This window comes from Nerophis lumbriciformis, linkage group LG11 (assembly GCF_033978685.3).
Source record: "Nerophis lumbriciformis linkage group LG11, RoL_Nlum_v2.1, whole genome shotgun sequence".
In the NCBI taxonomy this organism is placed as follows: domain Eukaryota; kingdom Metazoa; phylum Chordata; class Actinopteri; order Syngnathiformes; family Syngnathidae; genus Nerophis; species Nerophis lumbriciformis.
In genome coordinates, this window is record NC_084558.2 from 44,815,435 (window position 1) to 44,829,919 (window position 14,485).

Sequence of the window (14,485 nt, forward strand, 5' to 3'; positions counted from 1 at the left end):
GTACAGGACGCCACTACAATACCGCATTTTTCGGACAATAAGTCACAGTTTTTTTCATAGTTTGGCCGGGGGTGCGACTTATACTCAGGAGCGACTTTTACTCCGAAAAATACGGTATACGTGATTAAAGCGACAAAAATACAATTAAAATATGTTCAATATAATTTATGTTTTTAATCATTTTCATTATATTATTAATTTAAACGTTATTTTATATATCACCCTATGCAGGTACATCCCAATAACATTTAATTTTTTCTTCTTTCATCCATTTTATTACGTGGACCATGGCTTTATGGACCCCACTCTTTGCATACTTTTACATTTAAAAGCTTTTAGATCGTGCCAAATATTCCTCTGTGTAGGAACGCTTCATTTATTTATTTTGAGTCCCGCTGGCAGCCATTTTTGTGCTTGCTTGTATTGTAAAGATTGAAAAAGCCTGCTTCGTACCCCGGCACGTTTTTATTTGTGATGAGAACCGATTTTTCTTGAAAAATAGGCCAAAACTGGACTTATTTCACAGCGGAGACGAATACCTCTCGTTCAGTGGCGCCTCTCCCAAAGCAGACACACACACCCTCTCCTTTCTCTCCCTCTATTCGCTTGTTGTGAGCTGCTCCTCATGAGCGCTTTGCCGATAATTCACTGTAAGTGGATTTAACTTTTTAAAATGTTGATTATTGTAACGATATTGTTGGAAAATTTAAGTTTTCTTTATGATTTCTGATTGTTTGTGAGGGCACCAAAGGGACTTCTGTGTGTAGCACATACACGACAGTTCAGCTTCTTCTTCTTGTGTTGGCTCGTTAACAAAGAGACAGTTGTGTTTGTTTGATATACAGTACTGTATAGCACTTTATATTGTGTTCAAAGTGTACAAACCGTCACTAAAATATGGACTCATATTTACATTGTTTATGGAGGAATTTGCTTCTACATACAAACTTTGATTTACAAACCCTGTTTAAGAACCAATTAATTTCCTAAAATTCAGTTTAAAAAATGAAACTCTTTTTAATTCACTACACAGACTGAAATAATTCATAACTACAATTGTCCATTTCTTGATCATTTTGATCGAACAGTGAATAGGAATTGTGAGAGATGTCCGATAATGGCTTTTTTGTCGATATCCGATATTGTCCAACTCTTAATTACCGATTCTGATATCAACCGATACCGATATACACAGTCGTGGAATTGACACATTATTATGCCTAATTTTGTTGTGATGCCCCGCTGAATGCATTGAACAATGTAACAAGGTTTTCCAAAATAAATCAACTCAAGTTTTGGAAAGAAATGCGATAACATGGCACTGCCATATCTATTATTGAAGTCACAAAGTGCATTATTTTTTTTTAACATGCCTCAAAACAGCAGCTTGGAATTTGGGACATGCTCTTCCTGGGAGAGCATGAGGAGGTTGAAGTGGGCGGGGTTGGGGGGGGTATTGGGTAGGAGGTAGTGGGGGGCGTGTATTGTAGCGTCCCGGAAGAGTTAGTGCTGCAAGGGCTTCTGGGTATTTGTTCTGTGGTGTTTATGTTGTGTTACGGCGCGGATGTTCTCCCGAAATGTGTTTGTCATTCTTGTTTGGTGTGGGTTCACAGTGTGGCGCATATTTGTAACAGTGTTTAAGTTGTTTATACGGCCACCCTCAGTGTGACCTGTATGGCTGTTGATCAAGTATGCTTTGCATTCACTGGTGTGTGTGTGAAAAGCCGTAGATATGTGACTGGCAGTGCCTTTAAGGTTTATTGGCGCTCTGTATTTCTCCCTACATCCGTGTACACAGCGGCATTTTAAAAAGTCACACATTTTACTTTTTGAAACCGATACCGATAATTTTGAAACCGATACCGATAATTTCCGATATTACATTTTAAAGCATTTATCGGCAGCCCGATATTATCGGACATCTCTAGAAATTGTCATTCGGTAGGCCTATCTTGTTAAATTTGAGCAATTTAACCGCAAAAGCCTCCTGAACCTTCAATTGGTCTTCGAGTGAATGGAATTTCTGAACTTAAATAACGTTTGCTCCACATATAAATTCATTGAGACGTACCTGTATGTACAGTACATGTCAAAAGTTTGGACACACCTGCTCATTACAATGTGTTTTCTTTATTTTCATGACTATTTACCGGGTAGATTGTCACTGAAGGCATCAAAACAATGACACCTGTGAAGTGAAAACCACTTCAGGGGACTACCTCTTGAAGCTCATCGAGAGAATGCCAAGAGTGTGCAAAGCAGTAATCAGGGCAAAATGTGGCTATTTTGAAGACACGAGAATATAAAACATGCTTTCGGTTATTTCACCTTTTTTTTTGTTAAGTACATAACCCATACTTGCCAACCTTGAGACCTCCGATTTCGTGAGGAGGGGGAGCAGGGTGGGGTGGGCATGGTCGGGGGTGGGGCGGGGGCGTGGTTGGGGCGGGGGCGTGGTTAGGGGCGTGGTTAAGAGGGGAGGAGTATATTTACAGCTTGAATTCACCAAGTCAAGTATTTAATTAATATATATATATATATATATATATATATATATATATATATATATATCTATATCCCACTGGGGTGAGTTTTTCCTTGCCTTTATGTGGGCTCTGTACCGAGGATGTCGTTGTGGCTTGTGCAGCCCTTTGAGACACTTGTGATTTAGGGCTATATAAATAAACATTGATTGATTGATATATATATATATATATATATATATATATATATATATATATATATATATATATATATATATATATAAATAAAAGAAATACTTGAATTTCAGTGTTCATTTATCTACACATATACACACATAACACTCATCTACTCATTGTTGAGTTAAGGGTTGAATTGTCCATCCTTGTTCTATTCTCTGTCACTATTTTTCTAACCATGCTGAACACCCTCTCTGATGATGCATTGCTGTGTGGCACGCACAAAAGTGCTTTCATCAAATGCATTAGAGTCTGGAATCTTCCATCTCTCCCTAGCATGGCCCAATCTTTGCTTCCTGAGGAAGATCTCCAGTGCCAAGCACTTGGTAGTCCACTACTTCTTCCCGTAGGCTATCCAGGTCCAATCGCAGCTGCGGCTTGGAACTTACAAGCTGTTATGAGAGTAGCGTATGTGTGTGTGTGGCCCTTTAATAGGTGAGCATGTGAGGTGAGTGACGTCAGTGAGTGTGTGGGCGAGAGAAGAGAGGGAGCGGTAGCAAGAGTGCGGGCGGGGACTAGTTTGTTTTGTGTTGGATTGGCTGTGTGCAAGCAATCAATAAAGCAAGATTTGCAACTAATCGCCGGACTCAGGCAGGAAAGGTGCAACAAAGCGTATTTCTTCATCTTACTCGTCGTCGGCGTCGCCATGGCTGTATCTTCCTCGTTCTTCTGCTTCGTCTCCTTGTTGTGTGCGCAGTTGTGCACTGCACTCTCTAAAAGCCGTATATGTTATTGATGTTATAGATGGCAGTATTGTCCTGTTTAAGAGTGTCACAACATTGCTGTTTACGGCAGACGAACTGCTTTACGGTAGACAAAAACGTGACTGCTGTTGTTGTGTGTTGTTACCGCGCTGGGAGGACATTAATGAAACTGCCTAACAATAAACCCACATAAGAAACCAAGAACTGGCTCTCGATCATTCTACAGTTATAATGCGATTGGGCAAGCACACTGTTTATATCGTGGGAAAGCAGACTCAGGTCCGCATGGAGCTGGAGGGGGCGTGGCCTTCAGCTACGCCTGAATTTCGGGAGATTTTCGGGAGAAAATTTGTCCCGGGAGGTTTTCGGGAGAGGCGCTGAATTTCGGGAGTCTCCCGGAAAATCCGGGAGGGTTGGCAAGTATGACATAACCCCACATGTGTTCATTCATAGTTGTGATGCCTTCAGTGACAATCTACAATGTAAATAGTCATGCAAATAAAGAAAACGCATTGAATGAGAAGGTGTGTACAAACTTTTGGCCTGTACTGTATATGTAATTGTGGGGGGGGGGGGGCGTGGCCTGCGGACCTGCAGCAAAGCGGGGTGTGTCAGGATCGGCTTCGAGATTAGTGACAGGTGCGTAGATGACACAGCTGTGAGTGTTTGTCTGTTCACCTGTTGCTCTGTTAAAGGCAGCAGTCGGGAAGGAGCGGAGGTTGTTGATGGTGGAGAACGAGCGAGAGAAACTTTAACATGGCTGAAAAGCACAACTTATTGCTAATTGTTCGCAAAGATGAACACGGCTGTCATGTCCGTCATTGGTGGTCCAGAGAACCCGGAAGAGCAAGACCTCCACAGTAATAGATTATGATGTATTTATCAATTACAACAAAAACCTTTTCACATGAGCTTGTGTTCTGAATATACAACCAGGATGGTAATGCCGACAGTGCAAGATCCAAGTACCTGGTCTTCATGCCTCAGCATCACGTGACCGTCACAAACCCATCGGCGATGCGTGGGCTTCCAAGCGCTTTGTTCTTCGAAGGACCGACCGCGTGACAGCCAATGTCGCGACGGACATCGGACATCTGAGGAGGAGGAGAAGAAGCAAAAGTTAGCTGTGGCGTACTTTTTAACACCCCAAACACTTACGCCCCCCAGGGGTTGTAAGCTGATACTGCAGGTCTTACATCATCCACTGACGATATGTTTACAGTTCGTTTTTTTTATTTTTAGGATGAACCAACTCTCCTACTACCTTTACGAATATAAAAAAGTGAATATTATAAACAATTGGGGTCTGTATATTGGGATACATGATGGTGGTCTGCAACCAACAAAGTGAGCGATACAAGGTGAAGCTCGGGCTTGTCACAAATCTGTCAGTTGTGATTCTCCGAGAGCTCCCGCAGCGAGAGTTTTAATATTTCAGGTCGGCCCGTCAGCGTGCTGTCAAAAGAAGTCATGTTTAAACACACACACATTGTCACACACACACACACACACACACACACACACACACACACGCACGCACGCACCTTATCAGCTTACCGTCACATTCTGCGATGGTTTCAAGCACACAATTTCTATCCGGGCAGGTGCCGGTTACGTAATGTTATTAATAAACATGTCAGATTAATGTGAGGTTTGTTTTGAGTAGGAACATATTTAATTCATTCGGGTTTTACTGCCGAGATTAACATGCGAGAATCCACCCAGGAAACATACATTTATTTCACAAAAACTATTTATGATGGAAATTATTGTAAAAACATTTTATTGCAATATCACAAGAAATAATATAGTATTTACTAAGGGTGTAACGGTACACACAAATTTCGGTTCGGTACGTACCTCGGTTTAGAGGTCACGGTTTGGTTAATTTTCGGTCCAGTAAGAAAACAACAAAATATACATTTTTTGGTTATTTATTTACCAAATTTGCAAAATCTTCCACCAAAAATATTTTTCTTAGAGGAATATTTGATGTGAAGTAATGGGAACCTTGGATAGGTCAATAATTCATAATAACATTGATTTTGATTCAATATTATGTTTTGAGCAATGACAGTTTGGAAAAAAAAAAAAAAGAGCTTTGTTTTATTAGTCAACATTGCAACTTTTTCTAAATTACATCTAACCTTCAAGCTTTTTTATTTCACTTTTGTTATGTTTTTGTTTATTTTATTGTATTTTTAAAATGTGCCGTGGGCCTCTAAAACATTAGCTGTGGGCCGCAAATGGCCTACGGGGCCCACTCAGTGGCCTAGTGGTTAGAGTGTCCGTCCTGAGATCGGTAGGTTGTGAGTTCAAACCCCGGCCGAGTCATACCAAAGACTATAAAAATGGCACCCATTACCTCCCTGCTTGGCACTCAGCATCAAGGGTTGGAATTGGGGGTTAAATCAGCAAAATGATTCCCGGGCGCGGCCACCGCTGGTGCCCACTGCTCCCCTCACCTCCCAGGGGGTGATCAAGGGTGATGGGTCAAATGCAGAGAATAATTTTGCCACACCTAGTGTGTGTGTGACAATCATTGGTACTTTAACTTTAACTTTAACTTTTGACACCCCTGCTATAGATAATAAAAAATTAAATCTGATAAATCTATGGATTAAAAAGCAGAGCCTGGCGACGCATGCACGTTTATCATAACTCTCTCTCTCTCTCTTTCTCTGTCTCTGCCCCTCACTCACGAATACTGCTGCGCACACCTTCTCAATTTGTTTTGTTTTTAACCCCTTCTTAACCCTGAACGTACATTGAAAATACACGCAACCCTAACTCAAAATGCCGGATATTCGAGGCATTTAAGAAACTTTGCCCGTACAGCCCCGCAAAAGAGGACATGTCCGATAAAAAGAGGACGTTTGGTCAGTCTATCGTAGCCTGGTCGCTGCTAGCGTGCCGTGTGTTGTGCATTGTTTACACAACGTGCGGTACGCTACTTAATATGTCCGTGTGGAAACTCGTTCGGTACCGAAACGGTTCAATACAAATACACGTACCGTTACACCCTTAGTATTTACCAATATAGAATTTAGTTTATTCTCCTAGGATTATTGCTGTATAATTTAATATTATAATGGTAATATTGTAAAATTATTAGTTTATTGCGCTAAAGTGCTAAAGATTTTTCTCCACAATTGGGTAATTTCCGTGTAATAGTCCAACATTACTGTCAAAAAGTGACAAATATATTCAACATTTGTACAACAAAGTGTATTTTCTCATATCACAATGTTGCTGCCTTTTTCGTTGATTAAATGTTGTGGGAATTATTTAAGTTTATTTTGAGTTTATTTTGATCAAATTATGAGTAAAATTGATTGAAACGTGATGAAAAATTAGGATTTTTTTTCCCCGGAATCCATAGGAACTAGAGATGTCCGATAATATCGGCAGTCCGATATTATTGGCCGATAAATGCCTTAAAATGTAATATCAGAAATTATCGGTATCGGTTTCAAAAAGTAAAATGTATGACTTTTTAAAACGCCGCTGTACAGAGCAGTTGCGTCTCCCAGTCATACTTGCCAACCCTCCCGATTTTCCCGGGAGACTCCCGAATTTCAGTGCCCCTCCCGAAAATCTTCCAGGGCAACCATTCTCCCGAATTTCTCCCGATTCCCACCCAGACAACAATATTGGGGGCGTGCCTTAAAAGGCACTGCCTTTGCGTGCCGGCCCAATCACATGATATCTACGGCTTTTCACACACACACCTGGTCAACAGCCATACGGGTCACACTGAGGGTGGCCGTATAAACAACTTTAACACTGTTACAAATATGCGCCACACTGTGAACACACACCAAACAAGAATGACAAACACATTTCGGGAGAACATCCGCACCGTAACATAACAAACACAACAGAACAAATACCCAGAAGCCCTTGCAGCATATACACATACATACATACATATACAGGTAAAAGCCAGTAAATTAGAATATTTTGAAAAACTTGATTTATTTCAGTAATTGCATTCAAAAGGTGTAACTTGTACATTATATTTATTCATTGCACACAGACTGATGCATTCAAATGTTTATTTCATTTAATTTTGATGATTTGAAGTGGCAACAAATGAAAATCCAAAATTCCGTGTGTCACAAAATTAGAATATTACTTAAGGCTAATACAAAAAAGGGATTTTTAGAAATGTTGGCCAACTGAAAAGTATGAAAATGAAAAATATGAGCATGTACAATACTCAATACTTGGTTGGAGCTCCTTTTGCCTCAATTACTGCGTTAATGCGGCGTGGCATGGAGTCGATGAGTTTCTGGCACTGCTCAGGTGTTATGAGAGCCCAGGTTGCTCTGATAGTGGCCTTCAACTCTTCTGCGTTTTTGGGTCTGGCATTCTGCATCTTCCTTTTCACAATACCCCACAGATTTTCTATGGGGCTAAAGTCAGGGGAGTTGGCGGGCCAATTTAGAACAGAAATACCATGGTCCGTAAACCAGGCACGGGTAGATTTTGCGCTGTGTGCAGGCGCCAAGTCCTGTTGGAACTTGAAATCTCCATCTCCATAGAGCAGGTCAGCAGCAGGAAGCATGAAGTGCTCTAAAACTTGCTGGTAGACGGCTGCGTTGACCCTGGATCTCAGGAAACAGAGTGGACCGACACCAGCAGATGACATGGCACCCCAAACCATCACTGATGGTGGAAACTTTACACTAGACTTCAGGCAACGTGGATCCTGTGCCTCTCCTGTCTTCCTCCAGACTCTGGGACCTCGATTTCCAAAGGAAATGCAAAATTTGCATGGTTGGGTGATGGTTTGGGGTGCCATGTCATCTGCTGGTGTCGGTCCACTCTGTTTCCTGAGATCCAGGGTCAACGCAGCCGTCTACCAGCAAGTTTTAGAGCACTTCATGCTTCCTGCTGCTGACCTGCTCTATGGCGATGGAGATTTCAAGTTCTAACAGGACTTGGCGCCTGCACACAGCGCAAAATCTACCCGTGCCTGGTTTACGGACCATGGTATTTCCCAAAAACGCAGAAGAGTTGAAGGCCACTATCAGAGCAACCTGGGCTCTCATAACACCTGAGCAGTGCCAGAAACTCATCGACTCCATGCCACGCCGCATTAACGCAGTAATTGAGGCAAAAGGAGCTCCAACCAAGTATTGAGTATTGTACATGCTCATATTTTTCATTTTCATACTTTTCAGTTGGCCAACATTTCTAAAAATCCCTTTTTTGTATTAGCCTTAAGTAATATTCTAATTTTGTGACACACGGAATTTTGGATTTTCATTTGTTGCCACTTCAAATCATCAAAATTAAATGAAATAAACATTTGAATGCATCAGTCTGTGTGCAATGAATAAATATAATGTACAAGTTACACCTTTTGAATGCAATTACTGAAATAAATCAAGTTTTTCAAAATATTCTAATTTACTGGCTTTTACCTGTATGTATATATATATATATATATATATATATATATATATATATATATATATATATATATATATATATATATATATATATATATATATATATATATATATGGAATGCTTGACTTGGTGAATTCTAGCTGTCAATATACTCCTCCCCTCTTAACCACGCCCCCCACCCCCACCCCTCCCGAAATCGGAGTTCTCAAGGTTGGCAAGTATGATGTACTGTACTGTGCAATCTACTAATAAAAGTTTCAATCAATCAATCAATCCCGGGGAGTACGGTACTAATACTCGGTATCGGAATGAAAAATACACAACGGTCTATCTCTTGTCAAATCAAATGAAAGTGAAATGACGAATTGCTGTGATCATCATGGAGGATAAAGATGGCATCTTTACATGTAAAATAATCTGCTTGTAAGAAAAGGATAGCGTGGTGGTGTCATTATTGAGACTTCCTGTCTCTCCCTCCCTTGCAAAGCCCCATTCAGTGTGCAGGCCAACAAACGTACCGTATTTTTCGGAGTATAAGTCGCACCGGAGTATAAGTCGCACCTGCCGGAAATGCATAATAAAGAAGGAAAAAAAACATACAAGCCGCACTGGAGCCCGGCCTAACTATGAAAAAAACTGCGACTTATAGTCCGAAAAATACGGGTACTTACATCTCGTACAAGAGGCTGTAAAAAGATAATATTCAGACACCGTCAGGGAGCTGTCGATTTGATAAGTGCTGGTAGTTTGCGGTTGTAATTTAGTTGGACGAGAAAGATGTCTGGCTCGGGTCGGCCTGTTTGTGCCTACCAGTGTCCCGACTTCAAGCAGCTTTGTGTTGCCTACAATCTGCAATTCAATGACAGCGCAGTTGGGGGGCGGGGGGGAGAGATAATATGCAGTGTTATTTACTGGCCTTGTGTGCCCATGCAGGCACACGGTCATGGATGAGTGTGCTCCACTCCACTGTGTGAGGAAAAGATAAGGAGCCTTCCAATCAGATAGCACAGACTGAAGGCAAGGCCGCGCATTTGCATACATTTAGCGTGGATGCTGCCTCCTAGTGGCTCATCCATAGGTGATTTACTGCACTCTGACCTCCACCAAGGCTTAACCATGTTTCCTTTGTGTCTCCGTCAATGGCTATGACTGTGCTGCAGTACACTACTAGAACTACTGTATGTGGTACACCACACTACTATGATTTCTCACTGGCACTCATCGAGGGCGGACGCTCCCCTACCCTCTCCCTTATCTCTCCTGCTTGCTTCTTTGTCTTGTCTTAACTTTTTTGTACTGCTTTCCAAATCTAAACATTGGAACTAGAGATGTCCGATAATATCGGCCGACAAATGCTTTAAAATGTACACTGCAAAAACTGAAATCTAAGTAAGATTAAATATCTCAAATAAGGGTGATATTTGCTTATTTTCTGTCTGATAAGATAATTCTTCTCACTATGCAGATTTTATGTTAGTGTTTTACTTGTTTTAAGGGTTTTGGTCCTAAATGATCTCAGTAAGATATTACAGCTTGTTGCTGAGATTTGATGACCTATATTGAGTAAAACATGCTTGAAACTAGAATATCAACTGATGCAAAGCTGTGTCATCAACACTCACAAGTATAAAACTACTTTTTTAAAGTAATAATTTCTTACTATGTGGTAACTATGTGGTACACTACTATAATTATACGTTACACTACGATGACTATACGGTACACAACTATGACTATACGGTACACAACTATGACTATACGGTACACTAGAGGCAGGTGAGGCGGGACCTGCCATCATGGAAAGAAAAAAAATGTAAAAAGAAAAAAAAAAATTAAATTGTTATATGTATCCAGTGATTATACTATAAAGTGATTTTCCATTTAACTTCACCAGTTTTAGATTATTTTTATTCAAAATCGCTGAATTTTCACATTTGCCGTTCAAATACTGAGAAGAGACGGTGCGGTGATCAGCAGCCAGTTGAGGCACGTCACTCAGTGCCTCAACATGGACGGACTCGGCTAACTGCTGGCCTGCTGTGCAGTGAGACTGTATTGCTATATGAATTATATTATACATTTCCATAGTTTAGTTAGCTGAGGTATATAATGTATGGTGTATTTATAGTGTATTTTGTCAACAACTGTATGTGTGTAACGTATTTCTTGTACTGAGCGATTATAAAACGGCTGCAAAAGACGCACTGGCTGAGGCTCCAGTAGCCCCGCCTCCTGCACCCCCGCCATAAAATTGTTATATCAACTAAAGCCCACACTTAAACTTTCCACGTGCAAGATTTAATCTATTTAAAAAAAGTTATTTCATAAGAAGCCAAAAAGTGCAAAAACAATAATGTTGGTGTTGGAGGAGTTGTGAATGACTGCAGGGCCACAACATTAGGTACACCTGCAGACTGCAGGTGTATCTAATTCACAACTCCTCCAATGTGAACATTATTGTTTTTGCACTTTTTGGCTTCTTATTAAATAACTTTTGTAACCTATTTTTATGGGCTTTCCTATTTGTGATGTTAAGTTCCTGTTATGCGCTGTTATACAGTATATGCCTTGAGCTCTTATTTTGAAGGCGCCAAGAGCGGAAGTGATGACATGTTGTAGTGGAGCGGAGGTTTTTGAAAGAACGTAAATAAAGTGGTCCTCGTGTAAACTGGAGCCTCCGTGTTTGTTATTTTGTAGTTTCATACAGTATAGGCGACATTTATTAACCCTCGGTTACACTTTTTTAAATAGATTCAATCTTGCACGTGGAACGTTTAAGTGAGGGCTTTAGTTGATATAACACACCCGTCAGGGGGTTCATTAATCCAGCACAACAGCGGTGAATGGACTTTATTTATAAGTAAAGGTAAGACCATAACAACATTTTTTTTATTAAATGTGCTTTTTTGTGTGCTACGGTTTGTATGTGTAAAGTTAAAGTTAAGTTAAAGTACCAATGATTGTCACACACACACTAGGTGTAAGGAAATTTGTCCTCTGTATTTGACCCATCCCCTTGATCACCCCCTGGGAGGTGAGGGGAGCAGTGGGCAGCAGCGGTGCCGCGCCCGAGAATATTTTTTGGTGATTTAACCCCCAATTCCAAACCTTGATGCTGAGTGCCAAGCAGGGGAAAATGCTGGTATGAGCTTTTAAACATAACCCGTTAACTGCTGCCAATCAAATGGTGAATAAGATACTCTTTAGGGTTCATATGTTTGTAAATCTGAATGTGATGAAGTCAGTGCCTCACCAGCCATCAACCTCACCGCACGTCACTGCTATACGGTACACTACTATGACATGGTACACTACTATAACCGTACAGTACACTACTATAACATACAATACACTACTATACTATGGTACACTTTAATAGCTATACGGTACACTACTATAACTATACGGAACATTACTATAACTATGTGGTACACTACTATAATTATACGGTACACTACGATGACTATATGGTACACTACTATAACTATGTGGTACACTACTATAGCTATATAGTACACTACTATAACTATACGGTACACTACAATAGCTATACGGTACACTACTATAACTATACGGGACATTACTATAACTATGTGGTACACTACTATAACTATGTGGTACACTACTATAACTATACGGTACACTACTATAACTATACAGTACATTGCTATAAGTATACGGTACACTAATAACTATACTGTTCACTAATATAACTATACAGTATATTAGCTTAACTATACGGTACACTATTTTGACTATACAGTACATTAGTATAATTATACGGTACACTACTATAAATATATGGTACACTAATATTACTGTTTAAAGATACCCTTATACAAATATAAGTTTCAATTTGTCACGACTTGGTCCTGGGTGTTTGCTTTTCCGGAAGGCAACGGAAAGTTGGCTCGGGCGAGACGGGAATGTAAGTACATGTTTTATTTAACATATCAAAAAAGAACAAACGAAAAGCGCGCACAATGGCAGAGGTACAAAACTAGGCTATTGAAAACAAAACTTGCACATAGGCAGAAACTGTGAACAATGAAACAAAAACACTAACTGTGGCATTAATAAACAAAAACTTACTTGGCATGGACTATGAAGTGCGCAGAGGTAAACAGAGTGTGACAGGGTGATGAATCCGGATGTCGCCAGAAAGACCAACTGAAAACAATGAACTTAAATACTACAGACATCATTAACGAAAACAGGTGCGTGACTCAAAACGTGAAACAGGTGCGTGACGTGACAGGTGAAAACTAATGGTTGCTATGGTGACAAACAAACAAAAGTGCACAAAAAGTCCAAAAACAAAACCGAACATGACTAAAACAAAACATGATCACACAGACATGACACATATAACGTCAAGCAACACCAAGTCTGGTGAACATTTTGCCATGTTCTTTTTGCTGACAAACACAAATCCACAGGCATGAAGTGAACATATAAATAAACCTCCTTAGTTGGAACAAGCAGCAGTGCTTCCAAATGTTTTAAATATTTAAAAAAAGACGTGGAGCGGGAATGAACATGACATGCTGGAAGAGCACTTACTGTACTGCACATTGGAAGGAAGACAGAGCAGTTTGACTTCAGTGTTGATTGAAATTATACAAAGTCTTGCTACAGATGACAATCTCTGCGGTGCAAAACATGGATGTTGTAGTGATTAGGGTGGGACACAAGTATTGATAATGCAACCTTAAAAGGTCCCATATTATAGTTTTATATATTTGTTTTACCACTTTTAGATGTCAGACATCCCTCAATAGTGTATTGGAAGTGTGTGTGCTAGATGCTAATTCAAAAGTCAACCTACTCAGTGGCCTGCTTGGCACTCAGCATCAAGGGTTGGAATTGGGGGTTAAATCACCAAAAAGTATTCCCGGGCGCGGCACCACTGCTGCTCACTGCTCCCCTCACCTCCCAGGGGGTGAACAAGGGGATGGGTCGAATGCAGAGGACACATTTCACCACACCTAGTTTGTGTGTGACAATCATTGGTACTTTAACTTTAACTTTTTAACCTGTCTGTTTTTTTTTTAATGAGTGTTACAGCCTAAAATGTCTGAATTCTTAGTGAAGTGAATTATATTTATATAGCGCTTTTCTCTAGTGACTCAAAGCGCTTTTACATAGTGAAACCCAATATCTAAGTTACATTTAAACCAGTGTGGGTGTCACTGGGAGCAGGTGGGTAAAGTGTCTTGCCCAAGGACACAACGGCAGTGACTAGGATGGCGGAAGCGGGGATCGAACCTGGAACCCTCAAGTTGCTGGCACGGCCGCTCTACAAACCGAGCTATACCGCCTCTTATTTTTCAAGAATTTCAAGAAAGTTGCACCAAAAGCTGCGATGTTTTGAGACGTATTTCTTTAAATAACGTTAGATCGACTTGTGATTTTACAAATGTGTTGCCAATGTTTTAAGTGTTAAACTCAAAACTCAAATAGATTGACAAAAACAAATACTGTTTTGATGGTTTTACTCGTTTTATACCACAAGGATTTAAAAGTATACACGTAAAAGCACATGGTCAGAGCTCATTGTAAAAATACTGTAGTTTTAATTATCGGCCGATAATTTCGGCAGTCCAATATTATCGGCCGATAAATGCTTTAAAATGTAATA

At 40.3% G+C, this 14,485-nt stretch overlaps 1 protein-coding gene across 2 annotated transcripts in view; it reads right to left on the minus strand.

The window, feature by feature from the left end:
* Positions 1-14,485, minus strand: part of dab2ipb (DAB2 interacting protein b) — a 426,738-nt gene that overhangs the window by 383,111 nt on the left and 29,142 nt on the right. For both annotated transcript variants that reach the window (XM_061966503.2, XM_072914155.1), the window contains exon 4: positions 4,394-4,518. In XM_061966503.2, coding sequence (XP_061822487.1) covers positions 4,394-4,518 — 125 coding nt within the window. The remainder of the gene's footprint in view (positions 1-4,393; positions 4,519-14,485) is intronic.